This window comes from Coregonus lavaretus (genome assembly GCF_964263955.1).
Source record: "Coregonus lavaretus genome assembly, chromosome: 40".
NCBI classification, from domain to species: Eukaryota; Metazoa; Chordata; class Actinopteri; order Salmoniformes; family Salmonidae; genus Coregonus; species Coregonus lavaretus.
The window spans coordinates 2,045,480-2,070,033 of record NC_140027.1 but is presented as its reverse complement, the minus strand read 5'-3'; the positions used below and the strand labels follow the sequence as shown (position 1 = coordinate 2,070,033).

The following is a 24,554-nucleotide window of genomic DNA, read 5'->3' as shown; positions in this document are numbered from 1 at the left end:
ACAGACAGCTAGTGGGTTTCTAAAATGGCAACAGCATACTACTCAGAGCCACCCCTCTAACACAGAACTCAGGTGATATGACATGTAAAAACAAGTAACTGGGTGCTAATGTCTCCCCCCCACACAGCCTCTGGGAGGAGGGACCCAGGTTACCTTTGTCATCATCACCCTGGCCAGCTGTCACCCACACTGTTAGGGTAAATCAACCTTCTGTTGCTGCAGGAGATGGTAGAGTAGAGAGGAGTGGAGGAGAGAGATGCATGGGGTCACTGGTGTACAAGGACCAGTGGAGACCAGTCAGAAACAATGGATCGCTATTTTATCACTGCACTGCATGCATTCTGACTCATTCTGTGTAGGAGAATGCTTATAAGGGAAAAGCTTGCGAAGGCAAATAACCGTATTATCAATAGTTTCTAGTTGTATTAGTTGTATGTATGGGATATGCATGGTATACATCATCCATCAAAACGCTTACTATCAGGTAAGAAACAATAAGAAATAATAAAATATAATAATAGAAACATAAAGTAAATGGCTCAGTAAAATATAATAAACATTTTAGCATAAGTATAATACAGGAAGGCACAATTTATAGTCCAATATTTACATGTGTTTTGCGGAAGGGGAGGGGGCAGTGTATAAACTGAGCAGTATAATAAGTCTGGTAGCAGCCATTGTAATGTGTGTGTGTGTGTGTGTAGCATGAATATATATATGTGTGTGTGTGTGTATGTCTGTGTGTGTGTGTGCATGAGTGATTATATGTGTGTAAGGTGCAGAGAATCAGAGCAGGTGGTCAGTCCAGTTCAAGTGTAACCAGAAGCAAATAGCGGATAAACAGGTTTTAATACAGATAAATGTGTGAGAGAAATAACGCGTAATGACGGTAAATATGAGAACCCCTCTGACATGCTTGCAGTTCATTTTCTTGTACAAATGTTTGGTAGGGCGGCTAATGCTTATGGAAAATGAAAGGAATTTGAGGTCAGGGTGATTGAGCGATGGACAGATTCAGACAAACAACATCTCTGGGTCCCTCTCGGAAGCAGTGATTTTTTGGAAGTAATAGCAGTGTTTTCCGTGAAAATTGCCTCTGGTACATTCTAATGCCTTAATTCCATCCAAAATGCACCCCTAGACTATAGAATACGTTAATGATTTTTCCTCGCATTTTAGTAAAGTTTGTGGTGGTATTAAGTAGAAAGACATGACTTTACAATGAAATGACTGAAAATGATTGAAATTGAGTGTGTTAGTTGTTTTAGATATCGTCTAGGCCTAGACCTATATCATCAGGACTATTTTCTAAGTAAGAAAACCTTTTTTAACATTAAACCATTTACAGTTTTTCTTCAACTGGTATGATTGAAGAATGAAGCAGGTGTTAAACATTGGCTTTGCTACACATAAAGCAGCAGTTGACTACTAACTTTAATTAAATCAGTAGGCCTATATCAATATCTTTAATACCAGCATATAAGTATCATGACATTAGCTTTTATAACCTTCAATCTGTTTTCTTTTATCATATTTCGGACCAGAATGAGGCGCTCTCTCCACTACATATTGTTCCTGCAGTGAGAATTCAACATATTCATTGAATGTTTTCATAATTAATCTGCAGATAATCGCTAAAAAGCAGTAGTGGCCTGCCAGTATCCAAATTAGGGAGCCAAAATAACATCTCTCTTACCGATGAGATTCGGTTCCGTTCACCTAACAGATCCATTCAAAAAGAGCCGTTAGTTCGCAAACAACCCATCACTAGGCTACACTGCCGAGCCACTTTAGCGGTCACTGGCAAGTCTCTTCATGGGCTTCGAATCCTAGGAAAAAACAAACAAGATCTTTGGTTTACATGTCCTGATGCGATACCATGGACATTGTATCTTTTTTGAATAGCAAAGGGACATAGGAGATTGACTTTATTCAGACAGTTCGACACCTTTTATAAACTAGTCAACACTTGCTGTTCGGTCATCAATCAAAGCACAGTAAATAGTCTATGCGCCCCGACTCCGTGGCTGTATAGGCCAATGAAACACGTGAAAGACTGACAGGCGTCTGTCCTATCAATAGATCACTAGAAGATGCATATCATTCATTTTAGCGGCAGAAAGCTATATGGACTTTTCTGACTATCTAATTGAAACTTTTAAATGAAAAAAAGGCTAGTGGAAAAAAGTTATCGGATATTTAGCCGCCGGCCGGAGTTTATGGAAAACACTGATGAATGCTTTTTTTCATGAACATATTGACTAAAGTAGCAGTCAGGGCCACAAATGTTTCAGGCGAAGGCCTTATTTATGTGTGTGTGTTTGTGTGTGTGTGTTGTGCTCCAAAACAATGACAGCCTCTGTGCAGCTCAGACAGCATCAACAGGCAGGTGGGAGGAATATGAATTCGCTTCAGATGAGATCTCTCCCACTACAGAGTTTAAATACTTCCATTCATTGCCACTCTTTTTGGAACAAGCACATATTTATAAGTGAAAATTAATATTTCATGTCCTCGAACTGTCCTCAAAGTAGTAAAGACAAAAACTCTTTAGAAATGTTCCCGTCACTTCCCAAAGAAGTGCAAGTGAGGGTACGTACAGATGTAGGATTTTCATTTGATCACTTGTTTGTTGCTGAGAATTGGAAATGCAAACTTGCAGTGTATTCAAGGTTTAAAAAGGCTTCTAAAGTTTGTAATTTCAACTTTTAAATGTCAGACTTGATTTGCCCTAACAAAATGTTTTGGTTCTGTCCATTTGTAGCTTGTTTTTGGACACAGGTCCAGGAATGGCTAAAGGATTGCAATATTTACCTGGAACTAACCTTGCAGATAGCATTACTGGGTGATCTGAAAAGTCATAGTCAATCAATCAATAATATAATAATACTTTTAGCAAAAGAATTTATTTTGAATTCACAATCTGTAGAAGCAATGAGAATAGAAAGGTTCAGAACTTTTGTAAAACATCACAGTACGGTTGAAATATATATGGCAAATAGAAATCCTATATGGATTGTGTTAAGAGATAGATGGGAGGTATTGAATAGAGTTGAAGGATGGGACTAATAACAAATAACAACAAATAATAACAAAGATAGCTAATAATGTAAGCATACTGTGTCCATAATAAGTATATAGGTTGTATGTTGGGAGCTTTTGGGAAAGAGCACAGTTAGAAAGATATGGCATTTAGAAGCAAACCGGATGGACATCATGAAAATGATCGGAGAGGTTGAGAGTAGAAGAAGTTCAGGAGCAAAAAAATAAATAAATATATATATAGATAAATATATATATAATAAATAAATATATATATAGATATAGAATTATTGTAAAATTAACTCTGTCCATAAGGTGTAGATAGTAAGTATAGACCGGAAGTAGAGGCCTGGGCGTTGTTGTTCACTAATTTACTCCAAGTAGGGAAAGGATGGTGGGGTTGAAAAGTAATAAAGGGGAATATATATATAAAAAATAAATAAAAACATGGGGGATTGGAAGTGATGCAGACAATTACATTGATAGAAGATGCAATCTATCTGCAATATTAAGCTTATCCATCCCCCCTAAAAAAAAAATAATAATAATAATAATAATAATAATAATATGTATCAACCCCCACAAGAAATGTCCATTAATTATAATCCACATTTCCTGTTGCTGCAGGATTATTTTCCGGCTGTAGCACACTGGTTCAAATCCTTACTTGTCTATTGACGCACCCATGCATCAATCTAAGTAACATAATACAAAAATCCCAATTAAAATCTGTCAGTTTAGAGATATTAGTTTTTTTGTATTGGCTGCGTCTCAATCCGCATCTGCGGTGGAAGGTGACCGAGCTACAGCGGTATTTGTCAGACCCATGAGACATCCCAAAAATCGGTCTTCTCACGAAAACGTCTGTAGCATCCAAACGGTTTGGCCTACAACCCATTGAAAGGGGAGACTCTCACGAACAAGATGGTGTTCTTCGTTTTGCTCTACGACCCCCACAAGTGTCACGGGACTCATCTGAAGGTAACCCATACAAATGAATGGAAGTATGGAGGTAGTTTTGTGGCAAAAAACACAAGGGGTTAAGTATACTTCCTGAGCTGTCTTGTATTACCTAGATATAGGATAAAACACTTTGAAACCTTATTCCTTATGATTTATTTATTTTTTGCCATTTATGAATGTCTTATTCAATGTGTTTCTATGGGCAATAGTAGTAAACACCAAATTCAATATTTTATAAAATAATTTCTTTAGCCCCCCCTTATATTTGTAAGCATAGAAGTGATGCCTCTTTCTTAATCAATTGATTGTTGTTGATGTTCTGTTGTGAGAACAACCTTGCAACAGGATATCATTTGATAGTTGAGGTACTGATCTCATACATCAGTAAAATGATTAAAAAGCGGCTTTCAGCCATGACTATAAGTTAACACGCCAAGGTTACAACATATGCGATTATCTAATATGCATACAAAACTCAGTATGCAAGGGTATCATTAACTGCAAACATCTGTCTTAATAGCTATAGTAGATGATTAGCTAGCTACAACACATGGTATGATAACTTCTCTATGCAGGATAAATCCCTATACAGGAACACTCCAACAGTAAAACAGGGACGTGGAACTACCATGCATGGGAGCCAGCTAGCACTAGTATGTTCGTTTAGCGTGCTAGCAACTGGAACTGCCATGGGACCCAACTGGCTCTAGAATGATAGTGTAGCGTGCTAGCACGGTGCAATTAACCTGTTCCTCACGATCCTTCAGCTGGTGGAGAGTGGTTACTCATCTCACAGTTCTTTATGGGAGACAATACAGGCGTGATCTGAGTCAAGGCGAATTAGCCATGCTCTGGCTGAAGGAAGGGAGTAGCTGTGCATGTGGTGGTAAATGGGATGGAAGCGAACAACCTAACGGTGGAAAAAAATATAGAACATCTGTCAGCCCTAAGGCACAATCTACAAATGGCTGCTATGAGGAGAGCGAGGCAAGAACACTAAGGCCCATGAGCAGTCTAGGAGAGAGGAGGAGAGAGGTAGTGAGAGTGAGAGAGTGAGGAAGAGAGGGAGGGAGAGAGGGAGAAGCCAATGAAGAGAGAGAACCCCTTGGAGTGCTTCCGCAATCTCACACAGATCGCATCGCATGACGCCACATGCGACTATTCTTACATTCCATTATTAACACACATGATTTATTAATGTTCCACATTCCACGTGATTGTTTGAGACTAATCAAAATCAAGGGTGTGGCAAAATGGCATGCTTCCTTCCCTTCAAGTCGACCTACCTCAAACTTTGTTGCATGCCTTTCCTTGTATGACCTGATTATTATGTGATGCAGTGTAGAGGGTCTGCACTCTAAAAATTGAATGTACTTTTTGTTTTTCATTCTAGAGGCAACAAGTGCAACACAAACAGTATTATCATTAATATGCTTAATGTGCATCCATCCCCGACTAGCTGTGCTTGTTGTACACAAGACTCCAACATGTCTTCCAATTTGTGTTTATGTGTGTGTGTTGGGTGGGGGTTGGGTAGGGGCTAGAATGGGAGTCACAAAGCCCCAATTACCGTCGGTGTGAAGATGAAATGTTAGTGTTTGTGAGGTCCGGGCCAGGGTGCAGTGGAAATGTCAAGGAGATAGTCAATTAGTCTACACATCAAATGCCTGGGCTCAAGAGACAGTACTTGTGTTTAATAAGGAGAGTTCAAGGTGTTACAGCACCTGGTTGGCTGGTGGACTCCATCAGGGAGTCGAGAATAGAGAGCTTTAATACTTTAATACTGTATGCAAAAGACAAGACAAAGTTTTAAGGGAATGGTCAAATACGGGTAAAATGAAGAGGGGAACTAATGACGAGGTAATAATGATACAACCTCTGTCTGTCTGTCTCAATTTAAATAAAAAAAGATGATCCATGCACCATTTGCCGCAGTGTGTTGACATCTCACTAAATGTCCCTCTTTCTCCCGCTTGGCCCCCCTTTCATTTTGGTGAGACCTTTGCCCGAGCATCCCAAGTCTCCCGGCTGACATTTTATTACCCTCTTATGAAGACTTCACTTATTTTCCCATGCCAGACTTTGTCCCTGCTTGACTGCCCTTTTGCCCGTAGCCTCAATTAGCCATCTAATCAGTCTCCCGCTCCAAAGCAAGACCTGGATTATGTTGAAATGGACGAAAACGGACTGAAACAGAGAGAGACTACCTGGACGTGTCCACTAAGAAATGCTGATTTTAGTTTTCCGTTGGAAAACATTTTAAAACCTGCCCTAAATGAACGTAACCCTGTAGTTAAACCCATTCAATCCCTTTCTACTGCTGACATGGTCTCCGTAAATAGGATAGGCCCTGGGTTCAAAGCAGCAACCGCTAAATAACTCCTTAGGTAGATCTTTACTAAGCGCTGGTACAGTACATTGTATTTCACCATAACAAGAGAATAGCAGATGGAGAAAGTGAAGTCCATTAGGCAGAAATGATCTATCCAAGGCACTGTAGGGCTTTTCATTAAATATGTAATATCTTTCCTAGGTCTTAGTGAGTGTGTTAGACTGAGAGGAGGCAATTTTAATTAATTCCATACAGGCATTCAAAGGAAATGAAGCAATTATGTCAGTAATTGAAATGCACTGTGGACAATTATCTCAGTTGTAATAGCATTATTAAGATACATTCTTAAGACATTCATATAGAATGTCCATGTGAATATTAGAACATTTCACTCATAGTAGGCTAACTTTAGTATCTAATGGGCTGTCCACTGTTTAAGAGCATAGTTAAGATAGATACACATTCAGATTTACTGTAGTTCAAGAGCAGTATGTCTTATAAGATATATGTGATACGATCATGCTGCCTTTTCTCCAGCCAAGTTGGACAGTTTCAATTAATGATTTTCCTCATGAAAAACCAATAAGCTTCCTATCCATCAAACTAAAACTTACAGTATTTGCTGGGGAGGTTTCTTCTGTTTTTGGACACATTTTGGAATCGCTCCAACTCAAAAATATAAATTGGACTACCCGACCAGATGATGCAGAGCGATGTCGAATGGCCAAATTGCTAATTCAAAGGCTCTGTAAAAGTTAAATGAAGGACTTTGAAATGTTCATGCCACTGGCATGTTTATGTATCAGTGTACGTCAATGGCATTCAACCGGGGGCCTGAAAATATTACTAAAATAAAATGAAGTGGAAAAAATATTTATTTTATTTACATGAGCTTTTATGAATATCGCCAGCAACAACAGAATAAACACATTTTGAATTACATACCTACAATAGAACAGAGGACAATATCTTATTTCTAATGATCTCAACTTAATTTCTCAACTTCCTATATTGAGCAAATTGCACTCATTGGTGCCAATTACACTTACCGGATTATCTGACATTTGAAAAAGCACCTGCGTTATAGGCTACCAGTGCAGCAAGTGCCGCTGGCTGCTGGTAAGCTTTCTTAACTTGGACATACAGTACCAGTCAAAAGTTTGGACACACCTACTGATTCGAGGGTTTTTCTTTATTTTTACTGTTTTCTACATTGTACATTGTCAAAACGATGAAATAACACATATGTAATCATGTAGTAACCAAAAAAGTGTTAAACAAATCAAAATATATTTTATATTTGAGATTCTTCAAATAGCCACCTGTCAGGGTTGAGTGTATATGTGGTGTGGAATCATGCGCAGGACACACAGAGGCTTCGTACTGACGTCTTTAGTGAAGACAAAAGAACAAGCCAAACACGGCAACAGGCAACCAGGCAGGCAAGCGAACTTAACGCAACTCGGTAAAGTGCAAAACAAAGGCGCACAAAGTGCGGAACTCTCTCTAAACAAAAATACAGAGAGAACATAAACAAACTAGCACACAACGTGACAACGAACAATTACACACAACACATGACAAAACTCAAGAGAACTATATAGGACGCATAATGAACACTAACAAGGAACATCGAAACATAGAACGGTGGCAGCTAGTACTCCGGAGACGACCGCCGAAGCCTGCCCGAACAAGGAGAAGGAGCAGCCTCGGCCGAAACCGTGACACCACCCTTTGCCTTGATGACAGCTTTGCACACTCTTGGCGTTCTCTCAACCAGCTTCATGAGGTAGTCACCTGGAATGCATTTCAATTAACAGGTGTGCCTTCTTAAAAGTTAATATGTGGAATTTCTTAACTTCTTAATGTGTTTGAGCCAATCAGTTGTGTTGTGACAAGGCAGGGGGGTATACAGAAGATAGCCCTAGTCCATATTATGGCAAGAACAGCTCAAATAAGCAAAGAGAAACGACAGACCATCATTACTTAAAAACATGAAGGTCAGTCAATACGGAAAACTTCAAGAACTTTGAAAGTTTCTTCAATTGCTGTCGCAAAAACCATCAAGCGCTATGATGAAACTGGCTCTCATGAGGACCGCCACAGGAATGGAAGACCCAGAGTTACCTCTGCTGCAGATGATAAGTTCATTAGAGTTACCAGCCTCAGAAATTGCAGGCCAAATAAATGCTTCATGGAGTCACAGACACATCTCAACATCAACTGTTCAGAGGGGACTGTGTGAATCAGGCCTTCATGGTCGAATTGCTGCAAAGAAACCACTACTAAAGGACACCAATAAGAAGAAGAGACCTGCTTGGGCCAAGAAACACGAGCAATGAACATTAGACCGGTGGAAATTTGTCCTTTGTTCTGGAGTCCAAATTTTAGATTTTTGGTTCCAATCGGCGTGTCTTTGTGAGACGCGGTGTGGGTGAACGGATGATCTCCGAATGTGTGGTTCCCACCGTAATGCATGGAGGAGGAGGTGTTATGGTGTGGGGGTGCTTTTCTGGTGACACTGTCTGTGATTTATTTAGAATTCAAGGCACACTTAACCAGCATGGCTACCACAGCATTCTGCTGCGATACGCAATCCCATCTGGTTTGGGCTTAGTGGGACTATCATTTGTTTTGTTTTTCAACAGGACAATGACCCAACACGCCTCCAGGCGGTGTAAGGGCTATTTTACCAAAAAGGAGAGTGATGGAGTGCTGCATCAGAAGACCTGACCTCCACAATCCCCCGACCTCAAACCAATTGAGATGGTTTTGGATGAGACGGACGGCAGAGTGAAGGAAAAGCAGCCAACAAGTGCTCAGCATATGTGGGAACTCCTTCAAGACTGTTGGAAAAGCATTCTAGGTGAAGCTGGTTGAGAGAATGCCAAGTGTGTGCAAAGCTGTCATAAAGGCAAAGGGTGGCTATTTGAAGAATCTCGAATATAAAATATATTTTTTGGGTTACTACATGATTCCATGTGTGTTATTTCATAGTTTTGATGTCTTCACTATTATTCTACAATGTAGAAAATAGTACAAATAAAGAAAACCCCTTGAATGAGTAGGTGTGTCCAAACTTTTGACTGGTAGTGTACATTTTTGCCAACACATGGCTAACCTTTGTTTAACCAGATGATGGGCACATGGGGGTGCCATGTGCCCATCAGCTCACACTTATGTCTAAATGTAATTAATGTTTTAAAGAAATATTTTAATTTCCACATCTAGCATGCGAAGTGTTTGTTGTCCAATCTACATGGTAGTAGGTTAGTCAGACAGACAGTATAGTTGTCATGCATCTAATTAGCCATTCTCTCAGCAGCGCCGGCGACAGCCCGCCTCGGCCTCCTCACCTAATTGGCTATCAATAGTTCAAAAAAGTTTGTTGAATCAGGTCGGACTCGTATGGAGAGTGAGTGCATAGTTCAAGATGGATGAACAAAAGGCAAGACCAAGTGGTGCAGAAAAACCACGCAAAAAAGTATTATCTGACCAAGCTCGTGCCAAATTACCGAAGATAACCACATAAGGAAAGCTACCACCTCGTCCTCGACTGACGAAACATCAGGTGGAAGCTAGTAGGCCTAGTTATGCAGCTAGTGGGCCTAGTTATGCAGCAGCTAGCACTAGCAGCCTCCCAGTCCAGACAGAGACCTCACTGCCCGGGCCCTGCTATGAGAGTGGCCTTGCTCCTCCTCTTCTTCCACCCCTTGCGAATAGTGACAGTTACTCTAGTGAGAGTGTCGAGCCTCCTTCTCCTCCTCCTCTCCCAGAAAACCAAGCTGACGGGTACTGCCAGAGAACCCCCCCTTTCTGTGAACACTGGTAAGCCTACGAGTGATGAGACGGATAGCCCACAGCGTGGAGTCCGAGTTCCAATGTGTAATATATATATAGGCTACCATGCTAAATACTGTATATAGCTATAGACAGGCTAGTAGGCTAGACTGCATTGTCTGCATAATGAAACAATCCCTAGGAAGCTATTGTTTTGACATGGGCGTTAATAGCCTGGTTTTACGCAACACAAATGTTCTACCCAAGCTGCGCGAGAGCGTGAGGACGGCCAAGGTAGGCTATAGGCCTACAGGACAGTTGTATCCTATTTAAAAACATAAATTGGTTACTGATTATTATGTTGTTGCATCGAACATTCATTCATTTTACAATCTGCGATGTTTGAATGTCCCGCTTTAATTACTGAACAAGTAAATACATTATTTAAACCAGCCAGCATTCTAAATAGCAGCATTGCAACACTGTAGGCCTATAGCTTAGTGAAACATAAACGGTAGGCTTAACATGAGAAAATGACGACCAAATCAAAATAAACATGTATCCAGTAAAACAAAGCTATAGGCTACTATAAGCAATAGCACCGATCTGATAGCCTATCGATAGGCAGCCACGTAGACGTTGCAATTTCAGAACTACGGGCAGCGATCGGTAGTCTATACTGAGGGGCTGACGCATTAGATTTTTTTTTAGGGAAAGTGTGGGGGAGGGGGAGGGGGGAGGGGCCCAAACTGACTTTGCGGGGGTCCAGAGATACTGCACTACGCCAGTGCGCTTAGCAAACATGTGTTTGGAGTTCCCTTTCTAGCTAATAGGCTATGTTATAGTTTACACTTCCTCTTCCAATTATAATGTGGGGAGGTCAAAATATTGAAAAACTACCAAATGTATTCATTATAAAATGTTAATTACTTCTCCTTGCAATTATCATTCACCTGATGATAAGACAAGATGTGAAAAAAAATGTTTTTGCTAAGGTATGATGGGGGTCCCTGGGTCGCTGGTTTGCCTGGGAGGGGGTCCCTTGGCAAGAAAAGGTTGAAGACCCTTGGTCTAATTATATTGGGTACTGTGTAATTTTGACTTGGGCCACTAGATGGTGGCTGATTCATGGCTTCTACAGTACTCTGCTGCTCTTCAGATGTCTCTATAAGGCTAAAGAGACAGTAAAGACTGAACTTTTTGTCTGAGGAGTTCACTTACTGGTCACCGACAGTCCATGGGATGACATGAGTGAACACGCAACTCCTCTTGTTCTCCATTCAACAACAAATGCACCTGCTGCTGGTTTACAGGGAGTAACATCTCATAATCATGTCTGGGTAGTCAAACTAGTAGCAACATGTCAGCCTAAAAGTGGGGGTGGGTTCTTAGGAAGCTCCAATTTAGCGAGTACTACTTTTGCTCTACTCTCCATAAGTTTCCTTGAAATCTTGCCATTTGAACTTCCTATAGTGCAGAGAGAGTAGATTTGTCGCTGGGGCACCGACTGTGTTACACTTGGATTTAGAGCGAGGCTTCACAATCCAATTACTGTGACTGGGGTGAAATGGAAAATATGGGCCTAATTTCATTAATATTCTATCACTGAGTATTTACTGCTGCACGGCTATTAACTCACTGTGTTATTCCTCTCACACTTCTTAAACGTCTTGCAGTTGGTGGCTGCTTCATTATCCTTTGGTCATTTTGAACCTCTTTGGCCTCATAAACTAAACACACACGTACATATACACACACTGGAGTGCACACACACACACACACACACACACACACACAATGGTAGCCATTCCAGGCATGCCCTCTCTTTCCCCCGTGTGTGTGTGTGTTCATCAGGGGAAAGTGTGAAGTGTAGAAATTAACAAAATGCGAGAGTTTATGTGTGGATTAGCATGGAACTCTGATGGAGAAAGTTTCAGGGTCAGCATGATTTTTCAGTATTTCTCCTTTTATTTATAGAACTCCGTTCGTTAAGCAAAAAGATAAGGATTTAATTGGGCGGCATAACGTTACGCAATGTTTGCGATGGTTTCTTGAAATTACCATTGGAAAAGTTGATTAATTCAAAACATCTTCAGTCTGTCATTTCCTGTCTAAACGTGACACAGTGGTCCTCTGTAGCTCAGCTGGTAGAGCACGGCGCTTGTAACGCCAAGGTAGTGGGTTCGATCCCGGGACCACCCATACACAAAAATTTATGCACGCATGACTGTAAATCGCTTTGGATAAAAGCGTCTGCTAAATTGCATATTATTATTATTACAGTAATGTCATGTTGTGTGATGAGGATGTTGACATTTCTATGCAGTTTTATATCAATCTGTTAAATTACAAGGTAAAGCTCAGAGATAGCGTAACTAAAGATACAGCTATGTCTAAACAAACAGTCATGTAATTTTGCATGATGAGGATGTTGACATTTTTATACAGTTTTATATAAATGTGTGAAATGACAAGGTGTAGCTCCGTGATGACATAAGTCTAAAGGCTTGACCTTTATTATCCATATTAAGTAAAGATGAGTATTTAGATAAAAGTACAACAGCTGAATGCTTGGCATCTTCATTGCCCTGGTTACCGCTCATGGTTAATGTCATTTTATGAAGCGGAATATAGTATTCAACACAACTCCTACAGGATTCATTCCCTCACTGCCACATCTGTCCAACTCTTCCCTTCATTTCTCTCTCATCTGAAGGTTATAAGTGGAACTAATCAGATATACAACCACATCCCCGAGAAGCTCACCAGAATCTTCATAACCCATTTTCACGTCGCACTAGGATATATCGATTTCTATATTCCAACAACAAATTATTGAAATAAGCCATCATGTGAGTGTTCCTGAATTGATGAAACCACTAATAATCCTCCCTTCACAATAGCAGCATTAGCCTACATAGGCTAGAATAGGGCTGTATCACAATAGGGTGTTGTTTCCATATTTATAGGAGCAGACAACGTTTTAATAGTGCCCAGAGTTAAAACACTGTCTGTTACAAAGTGTTAATTGCGTATGGAATGTAAAAATAAACTGTGTTGGATTTGATTGGATTGGTCAACATGTGGATCACGTATGGCGCTACGCTAGCTAGCACACTGTGATTATGAACTTGTGTTTGGGGTCGGCCCACTATAGCTACCATTACCATGCATAGTTTGACAGAAGACTTAGCAAGTTTGAGCAGCCACGGCTGAGACTCTATGTTATATGGCCAATGGTGCCTGCTGGAAGTGTATTGGGCATTTTTAGCTCATGCTCAATTCCCAAATCCACCCCTATTGATGGTAATCAGGGAAACGTAGGAGCTTTGTCAAATGGGGAATGCCGAGAAAGAGTGATAACTGTGTCATGTGACACAGCTGAACCTGTTAAAATCACCTTGGGTTGTTGGTTGAAGATGGTGTCTCCCTACTCTGTTAGCCTTTCCTCTATCCTCTATAACCCAGTCAGCATGGTTCCATAGGTGTGATCCCTGCACGACTGATGTCATTCATTACAATTTGCTAGCATAATGTGATCAGTGGTCTGGCTGGGGAAGGGTGAACTATAGAAATAGAATCCCTAGAACGAATATCGTCATTCAAGTCAATGTTCAAGTTATTTTATTTCTATGGGGTGAACGCCCCTGAAGTTTGAATGACGTGAGATGATGGTGTGAGGAGACTCATAGACTTCAACGGTTTGACGGTTGCATAATATCTTGACACTGAAACTCTGGAGATTTCAGAGTCGTTGTTTGACTTGAAATTGTGGGCACTACTGGGATGGATGAGTTAGGATAATAAGTGCCGATCAGTTCATGGTTTTATTAACATAGTGACTCGAGAAACACACACACACACATGCACACGCACACACACACACTCTTCTTCCTTCCCACTGTGCTACTGATAAGGGGTTATGTAAGTGTTCAGGATGACTGATTCAATTATATTTGCTGCTGATTATATCTTTTGATATATGTTTTTTTCTCACTTGGCACATTCACAGGGAAAACATTGTGAAATTCCAAGAAAAGAACAAAGCTTGTGGGAAATTAGAGCTTTCAAAGGCGGACTGAACAGAGAGGAGAAGAAAGAGAGAGGGAGAGAAATCTGAATGCATTACCCATACACACTCGCTACAAGATAGGCAAAGGGTGTCTTAAAAGACTGTCTGTACAACAATAATTAGGATTTAGCAGAGCGGAACACAGGTTTGTAATTGAGATATCTAAGAAGCGGGAGATAACAGTGAGGCAAGTCTAAAGACGCCAATTTAGAATCCGCAAATTAGTGACATTATATCTGTTATTAAATGTAGACTTTATAATCATATCATCTAATCTAATAATCTTAGGGTTAGTTTTTTCAATCATGCAACTTCAAACTCTCAAACTGCCCATCACATGGATTCAGTGGCAGTCGGTAACGTTTAATATGAGGGAGGATTATTTTTATTTTTTTAAGCATGGCCTTATTGACTGGCATTCATATTCCATTCACCCAGCTCAATGTAACATCGATAGGTTTAGGCATGATACTAGAATTGTCCCTATACCCATTTTGAGGTTACTACAACTTAATCTATGAATGAAAGTGTACAACTTAATTGCACAGGTTGAGAGAAAAATTAGAGTAATCAAGGTGAGAGACAGTGACACATTCAATACCTTGCACACTCTTGCCTGCATCTAGCTGATCTAGGGTGTAATCATTAGTCCAACAGTTGCAAACTAGAGTTTCTATTGGACAAATTAAGGTATGTTTATCCCTGTTTCGTTCTGTTTGCTTCTGTTTAAGAAATGTTTTTCAACATAATCGGTGGAAAGAATACACCCCTGATCACACGCAAACACAGTTTACTTTCATAGCGGCCACATACAAACAGCATGATCATTTTGCTCGTTGTGTAATTCCTTCTCGCATCTACATGCTCTCCTCCTCTCACCTTTTCCCTTCGCTTGTGGACTTCAGTGCACAACACATCAGCTGTCTGTGACCAGGCGAAAAAACCTTTCCAAGCCAAACCTTCATATCATAAAGGCTAACCGCTACATAGAGCCTACATCATTGTCACCATATTAGCTAACGTCATAGTCAACATAGCTACTAGAACTAACGTGTTAGTAAACCCGCTACAATCACGCAGTACAGTGTACAGTCAGCAAGCAGTTTAGCAGTTACACCGGCGGGCCCCGGTAACAATACATTAATAAAACCAAAAGCTTACCTTGACTTGGAAGAGTTCCAGTGTTGGATTGCCATAGCCAGCTAGCTAACATAGCATCCCTCTCTGTTTGAGCCGGGTGTTTGAGTAGGCTAAACTAGATAGCTGCATAGGCTAGCTAAGTGAAAGTGAAAAAAAATACAGCAAAATATAGCTAGCTCTCAATCTCTCTTGCTTCTCCTTCATTTTTAAAGAAATTAATTTGTTAAAAACTGTTCAACTATTGTCTTTCTCTCTCTTTGAGTCAACTACTCACCACATTTCATGCACTGCAGTGCTAGCTAGCTGTAGCTTATGCTTTCAGTACTAGATCATTATCTGATCCATGAACAACATGTCAGTTCATGCTGCAATAGCTCTGATAGGTTGGCGGACGTCCTTCGGAAGTTGTCATAACTACTGTGTAAGTCTATGGAACGGGGTGAGAACCATGAGCCTCCTAGATTTTGTATTGAAGTCATTGTACCCAGAGGATGAAGGAAACTAGCTGTCCACCAGCTACACCATGGTGCTACCCTACAGAGTGCTGTTGAGGGTGCTGTAGACCTTCATTGCAAAACAGTCTGTTTTAATGCATTATTTGGTGATATGTGAGTATATTTAGTATAGTTTTACCAATTTTTTTAATGAAATTCACTGAGGAGGATGGTCCTCCCCTTCCTCCTCTGAGGAGCCTTCACTGCATGGATTACCAAAATATATACCATTTAAATCTCAGATTTGTACGACAACGGAGGGAGTTCCTAATATGGATGCCGTACTATGCGCCAAATTATCCACAAGTCAAATCTGCCATATTGAATGGTGTCATTGTGAGGGATTCCTCATCTGCTTTAACTATGTTTTACTGCGTGAAATATGAATACAGCACACCCATCCTTATATCTTTATCCAACACTGATTCAAACTAATACCTCCCATCCACCAGTCTTCCAGCACCTCTCCCTGCTTCTGTACAGCAGCAGCTCCCTCCATGGCTAGCTCTGATTCTATTTCTGTCTGCTCTCATTCAGATCATGCTTCTGACTGACCCAGAGGTGGAAAGCAGCCTGCTGATCAGCTCCGATGAGGGAGCAACCTATCAGAAGTACCGCCTCAGCTTCTACATCCTCAGCCTGCTCTTCCACCCCGAGCAGGAGGACTGGATCCTTGCCTACAGCCACGACCAGAAGGTAAGAGGAGAGGGAGGGGGGATCACTGAACTACTGACTGACACACACGCACACATACACACAGAGATCACTTAACTACTGTATCTGGTAGCTAGCTACAGTCTCTTCTGTCATCAGAGGCTTTCTGTCTCGCGTAAGTTTTGCCCTCTAGCAGACATCAAAACAAGACGAACTGTTATGAGTCAGGCGGTGGTGCGAAAGTGAGGTGTAAGGCGGCATCAGTTGGGGACTATTTACTCTGCAGTTGAGTGAGTGGGGTTACCATGGCGAGAGGATAATGTCTGACTCATGAGAGAGAGAGAGAGAGAGAGAGAGAGAGAGAGAGAGAGAGAGAGAGAGAGAGAGAGAGAGAGAGAGAGAGAGAGAGAGAGAGACATATCAGTGGATTTAAACTTATGATAGCTCTCAACTATGAGTGATTCTATGTAATATATTGGAGTTTAGACGAGTGGCAAAGTCAAGTGTTCATAACTTCCTCAACGATTTGCTTTATTTGAATAAATTGAGTTTCTGTGGCTGAGACTAGAGCCATATACTCAATCTACTCCATATTGCTGTATATGGAACCATACTCCATATACTCCATATATAGTGCCATACTGTATACTCAATAATCTCCATATATAGTGCCATACACTTAATATACTCCATATTCTTCATAGAGTCCTACTGTATATGTGGCTCAGGTGGCCCTACATGAGGATTTTCCGGTGCAGTTTGGGGACTTTTGAGGACGAATCCCTAAGTCCCTTAAGCTCCTCATCCATTAAATGTAGGCCCGGGATTCCTTCCAATAACTTTATGAGAAAGCAAACCAACAGAGGTGATCCCCGATAAACAGTCATAAGCACCTTAACAAAGGTTAAACGTGAATTATATACCCTTAGACCGAGGATTTGACTAATTCCTTTTCTCCATGACTCAGGGATTTGATATCCCCTATTTTCGGTCAAGGCATCAAATGTATAAAAAATGTGGTGATGAATCATCAAGATTCGAGTCCAAGGGAATGAAGTGCATATGTTTTAAGAATAAATAACCATCTAATTTATGAGACGCTGTCTGATGATGGTAATTACCGATGAACTGCTGAGGCAAGAGATGGTAATATGTAAAATATATATTCCATGCCTGCGATTTATAGCCATTTTGAGAATGACCATTACCATTAATAAAATGCCTTGCTTGCAGCCAGAGCAATTTGGGCCTAATGTTTCACATCTGATAAATAATTAATGTGTCTTTTTTTTCAGAGGAGGTACTTAGTGTACCTTGGGAGGTGTTTGGCTGTAGTTATAAGATGCAACTGGCCATGCATATACACTGAGTGTACAAAACATTAAGAACATCTTCCTAATATTGAGTTGAACTATCATACCCCGTTCAAAGGCACTTAAATATTTTGTCTTGCCCATTCACCCTCTGAATGGCATACAAACAAAATCCATGTCTTTATTGTCTCAAGGCTTAAAAACCCTTCTTTAACCTGTCTCCTCCACTTCATCTACACTGATTGAAGTGGATTTAACAGGTAACATCAATAAGGGATCATAGCTTTTACCTGGATTCACCTGGTCAGTCTATGTCATGGAAAGAGCAGGTGTTTGTACACTCAGTGTATACAGCATACAGGTGTAATATACAGTACCAGTCAAAAGTTTGGACACACCTACTCATTCCAGGGTTTTTCTTTATTTTTTACTATTTTCTACATTGTAGAATAATAGTGCAGAGATCAAAACTATGAAATAACACATATGGAATCATGTAATAACCAAGAAAGTGTTAAACAAATCAAAATATATTTTTATATTTGAGATTCTTCAAAGTAGCCACCCTTTGCCTTGATGACAGCTTTGCACTGTCTTGGCATTCTCTCAACCAGCTTCATCTGGAATGCTTGAATGAGTAGATGTGTCAACTTTTGATTGGTACTGTACCTGGGCTCCCGAGTGGCGCAGCGGTCTAAGGCACTGCATTTCAGTGCTAGAGGCATCTCAACAGACCCTGGTTTGATTCCAGGCTGTATCACAATCTGGCTGTGATTGGGAGTCCCGTAAGGCGGTGCACAATTGGACTAACGTCGTCCGGGTTTGGCCGGGGTAGGCTGTCATTGTAAATAAGAATTTGTTCTTAACTGACTTGCCTGGTTAGATAAATAAAAACCTGCACCCTCGTTCTATCAATCTTTCTTTCTCTCAATCGCTCACTCTCTCCTTGGCTACCCTTACTCTGGCCAAATGCTACGCCACGCCCACAGACGTTAGTTTCTTCTCCGCAATGAGTACCTCTCCAACGATTTCTTGAATGCAAACAAATTCTAACCGTTCTGATTGGTCCCAGAAACCGATGGGTTGGGCCAGCGCCAGAAATGATCCAATCACTGATGACTTTGTTTTGTACAACACCCCTTATTTGGATGTCACCACAAATGACTTAAATGATGGCAGTCTCAGACTGAAGTATGTAGTGAACATAGAGCAGCGGAATAATTCAGTTTGAGTCGTCAGGTAAATTACCTTCCTCCCTCCCTCCCTTCCTTCCTCACTCACTCACTCTCTCTCTCTCTCTCCTACTCCAGTCTTTCCGATTCCCTTCATTCACTTTCCCTTAGAGCTATTCCTCCTCATTATTTGCATTTCCTAGATTGAGGGACTTGCCCGGCTCTCTAGAAAACACACACACGCACACACACACACACACACACACACACACACACACACACACACACACACACACACACACACACACACACACACACACACACACACACACACACACACAGATCACTTAACTACTGTATCTGGTAGCTACTTTCAGTCTCTATTGTCATCAGAGGCTTTCTGTCTTTCGTCGAGTTTGCCCTCTGTCAAACATCAAAACAAGGTGAGCTGTTATGAGTCAGGCGGAGGGTGAGAGTGAGGGGTGAGGCGGCATCAGTTGGGGACTATTTTCTCTGCCGGTGAGTGAGTGGCGTAACCATGGTGAGAGGCTATTGTCTGACTCATTACTCATATTCAGATATGACAAAGAGAGAGGGAGGAGGGGGAGAGAGAGAGCAGAGAGGGAGAGAGTTGACAAAGCGAAAACAGGTTTTTAGACCTTTTTGCAAATGTATTAAAAATTAAAAACAGATACCTTATTTACATACGTATTCAGCTCAGGTGTATCCTATTTCCATTGATCATCATTGAGATGTTTCTACAACTTGATTGGAGTCCACCTGTGGTAAAGTCAATTGATTGGACATGATTTGGAAAGGCACACACCTGTCTATATAAGGTCCACAGTTGACAGTGCATGTCAGAGCAAAAACCAAGCCATGAAGTCGAAAAAATTGTCCGTAGAGCTCCGAGACAGGACTGTGTCGAGTTACAGATCTGGGGAAGGGTACCAAAAAATGTCTGCAGCAGTGAAGGTCCCCAAGAACATAGTGGCCTCCATGATTCTTAAATGGAAGAAGTTTGGAACCACCAAGACTCTTCCAAGAACTGGCCAAACTGAGTAGTCGGGGGAGAAGGGCCTTGGTCAGGGAGGTGACCAAGAACCCGATGGTCACTCTGACAGAGCTCCAGAGTCCCTCTCTGGAGATGGGAGAACCTTCCAGAAGGACAACCATCTATACAGCACTCTACCAATCAGGCCTTTATGGTAGAGTGGCCAGACGGAAGCCATTCCTCAGTAAAAGGCACATGACAGCCTGCTTGGAGTTTGCCAAAAGGCACCTAAAGGATTCTCAGACCATGAATAACAAGATTCTCTGGTCTGATGAAACCAAGTTTGAACTCTTTGGCCTGAGTGCCAAGCATCACATCTGGAAAAAAATAGGGACTGGGAGACTAGTCAGGATCAAGAGAAAGATGAACGGTGCAAAGTACAGAGAGATCCTTGATGAAAACCTGCTCCAGAGTGCTAAGGACCTCAGACTGGGGCGAAGGTTCACCTTTCAACAGGACAACGACCCTAAGCACACAGCCAAGACAGCGCAGGAGTGGCTTCGGGACAAGTCTCTGAATGTCCTTGAGTGGCCCAGCCAGAGCCCAGACTTGAACCCGATCGAACATCTCTGGAGAGACCTGAAAATACTTGTGCAGCGACCATCCCCATCCAACCTGACAGAGCTTGAGAGGATCTGCAGAGAAGAGTGGGAGAAAGTCCCCAAATACAGGTGTGCCAAGCTTGTAGCGTCATTTATATTTATATTTTAGTCATTTAGCAGACGCTCTTATCCAGAGCGACTTACAGGAGTATTTAGGGTTAAGTGCCTTGCTCAAGGGCACAGACAGATTTTTCACCTAGTCGGCTCGGGGATTAGAACCAGCAACCTTTCAGTTACTGGCACAACGCTCTTAACCACTAAGCTACCTGCCGTCATACCCAAGAAGACTCAAGGATATAATCGCTGCCAATGGTGCTTCAACAAAGTACTGAATAAATGGTCTGAATACTTATGTAAATGTGATATTTCCGGTTTTTATTTGTAATACATTTGCAAAAATTTCTAAAAACCTGTTTTTGCTTTGTCATTGTGGGGTATTTTGTGTAGATAGATGAGGATTAAAAATCAGTTTCATAATAAGGCTGTAAAGTAACAAAATGTGGAAAAAGGCAAGGGGTCTGAATACTTTCCGAATGCATTGTATAGTGCCATATGCTCTATGCTCCATATACTTCATAGAGTCCTATAGGTGGTCCTACATTAGGATTTTCTGTTACAATACAGTGGCTTGCGAAAGTATTCACCCACCTTGGCATCTTTCCTATTTTGTTGCCTTACAACCTAGAATTTTAATGGATGTTTTTGGGGTTTGTATCATTTGATTTACACAACATGCCTACCACTTTGAAGATGCAAAATATTTTTTCTTGTGAAACAAACAAGAAATAAGACCAAAAAAACAGAAAACTTGAGCGTGCATAACTATTCACCCCCCTAAAGTCAATACTTTGTAGAGCCACCTTTTGCAGCAATTGCAGCTGCAAGTCTCTTGGGATATGTCTCTATAAGCTTGGCACATCTAGCTACTGGGATTTTTGCCCATTCTTCAAGGCTAAACTGCTCCAGCTCCTTCAAGTTGGATGGGTTCTGCTGGTGTACAGCAATCTTTACCACAGATTCTCAATTGGATTGAGGTCTGGGCTATGACTAGGCCATTCCAAGACATTTACATTTTCCCCCATAAACCACTCGAGTGTTGCTTTAGCAGTATGCTTAGGGTCATTGTCCTGCTGGAAGGTGAACCTCCGTCCCAGTCTCAATTCTCTGGAAGACTGAAACAGGTTTCCCTCAAGAATTTACCTGTATTTAGCGCCATCCATCATTTCTTCAAATCTGACCAGTTTCCCCAGTCCCTGCTGATGAAAAACATCCCCACAGCATGATGCTACCACCACCATGCTTCACTGTGGGGATGGTGTTCTCAGGGTGATGAGAGGTGTTGGGTTTGCGCCAGACATAGCGTTTTCCTTGATGGCCAAAAAGCTCAATTTTAGTCTCATCTGACCAGAGTACCTTCTTCCATATGTTTGGGGAGTCTCCACCATGCCTTTTGGTGAACACCAAACGTGTTTGCATATTTTGTCTTTAAGCAATGGCCTTTTTTTCATTTCACTTCACCAATTTGGACTATTTTGTGTATGTCCATTACATGAAATCCAAATAAAAATAATTTTAAATTACAGGTTGTAATGCAACAAAATAGAAAAAACGCCAAGGGGGATGAATACTTTTGCAAGGCACTGTATGGGGACTTTTGAGGACCAATCCCTAAGTCCCTTAAAAGGAAAACTTCACAATTTTTCAACTTCATATACATTATCACCCAAACATCAACATATGTGACAATGGTTTATTTCGATTTTTGGTAGTAAAAAAAGATGGAGGAAGATAACTGTTTCCAATGACATCATCGTTGTGCATCGTGTGATTTTGACCAATTGTGAGTAGGCATTGCCAACTAATTGCCTACTAATTGTCTACTAATTGGTTGATGTCATTGGAAATACTTTTCTTTCTCTATTGTTTTTACTACAAAACATAGAAACACGGCATGTTCACAAATGTTAATTTTGGGGTGGCGCTGGAAATTATGAATAATCCCTTTAAGATCCTCATCCGTTAAATGTAGGCCCGGGATTGCTTCCAGTAACTTTATGAGAAAGCAAAACCATCAGAGGTGAACCCCGATAAACAGTCATAAGCACCTTAACAAAGGTTAAACGTGTATTATATACCCTTAGATTTGATATCCCCATTTAAGCTTGATGCATCAGTCAAACATTTAAACATTGTGCCTATAATCGTAATGGGTCCATAATGGGTCCGCGGTCAAACGACCACCCCTCATCACTGTCAAACGCTCCCTAAAACACTTTAGCGGGCAGGCCTTTCTAATTGACCTGGCCCGGGTATCCTGGATGGATATTGTCCTCATTCCGTCAGTAGAGGATGCCTGGTTGATCTTTAAAAGGGCTTTCCTCTCAATCTTAAATAAGCATGCCCCCTTCAAAAAATTCAGAACTAAGGACAGATATAGCCCTTGGTTCTCCTCAGACTTGACTGCACTTGACCAGCACAAAAACATCCTGTGGCGTACTGCATTAGCATCGAACAGCACCTGCGATATGCAACTTTTCAGGGAAGTCAGGAACCAATATACACAATCAGTTAGGAAAGCAAAGGCTAGCTTTTTCAAACAGAAATTTGCATCCTGTAGCACTAACTCCAAAAAGTTTTGGGACACTGTAAAGTCCGTGGAGAATAAGAGCACCTCCTCCCAGCTGCCCACTGCACTGAGGCTAGGAAACATTGTCACCACCGATAAATCTACAATAATCGAGAATTTCAACAAGCATTTTGCTACGGCTGGCCATGCTTTCCACCTGGCTACCACTACCCCGGCCACCAGCTCTGCACCCTCCGCTGCAACTTGCCCATGCCCCCCCCGCTTCTCCTTTACACAAATTCAGACAGCTGATGTTCTGAAAGAACTGAAAAATCTGGATCCCTACAAATCAGCTGGGCTAGACAATCTGGGCCCTTTCTTTCTAAAATTAGGCAGTCTCTATGGGGGTGCCACAGGGTTCAATTCTCGGGCCGACTCTATTCTCTGTGTATATCAATGATGTTGCTCTTGCTGCTGGTGACGCTCGGATCCACCTCTATGCGGACGACACCATTTTGTATACATCTGGCCTTTCATTGGACACTGTGTTAACAAACCTCCAATCAAGCTTCAACGCCATACAACACTCCTTCCATAGCCTCCAACTGCTCTTAAACACTAGTAAAATGAAATGCATGCTCTTCAACCGAACGCTGCTTGCACCCGCCCACCCGACTAGAATCACTACTCTCGGCGGGTCTGACCTAGAGTATGTGGACAACTACAAATACCTAGGTGCAGGGACGGCTTGTTCAATAGGGCGATATGGGCGACGCACTGCCAAACGGGAAAAGGAAGGGATTTTTTTTCTAATCAATTATATCACGGCAACAGCAGTTATCAGTGTTCACGTCTGATCTGCCAGCCACTAAATGTCAAATCAGGCTAAAGTCGTGCTTCAAATGGCCCCGCCCGTTTTTTGGGCGATTTCAGTCAGGTTGAAAATCGCCCAGAAGTCTCTCATAGCCTGTCATGTAAAATCTATTTTTTTCACATTTCAAAGCTTTCAATACATTCTCTATGGGTGTCTGTGGGCATGCACTTACGCGCTTTCGTCATACGTGACGTAACGTTGAACGTAACTAAGACAATGGCGGCTAGCAGCGTCTATGTTGCGACCTGCAGTGTGGCGTTATTTTATGTTTTTAATTTGTAGACTTAGTTTACAAACATTCTGCAAACATTCTGCTTTGGACTGATCTTCGGTTTTGGACTGATCTTGTTGATCGTGTACATACCCGCTACGAACGGACTAAATAATGAAAACGCTGCTGGCAGCGGAATCCCAATACAGTTGGGAGACTTGGCTGGATGACAGAGTCCCGGACAGAGAGGTGGAGCCGGCCGGCTTCACCCTGGTCAGAGCGGAC

General features: G+C 41.5%; 1 protein-coding gene across 1 annotated transcript in view; it reads left to right on the top strand.

Annotated features, from left to right (window-relative positions):
* LOC311113790 (VPS10 domain-containing receptor SorCS1-like) overlaps positions 1-24,554 on the top strand; it is a gene marked incomplete at both ends in the record, with an annotated part of 151,844 nt that overhangs the window by 77,676 nt on the left and 49,614 nt on the right. The window contains one exon of the mRNA XM_084157101.1: positions 16,361-16,519. Within this exon, the coding sequence (XP_084013227.1) occupies positions 16,361-16,519 (159 nt within the window). The remainder of the gene's footprint in view (positions 1-16,360; positions 16,520-24,554) is intronic.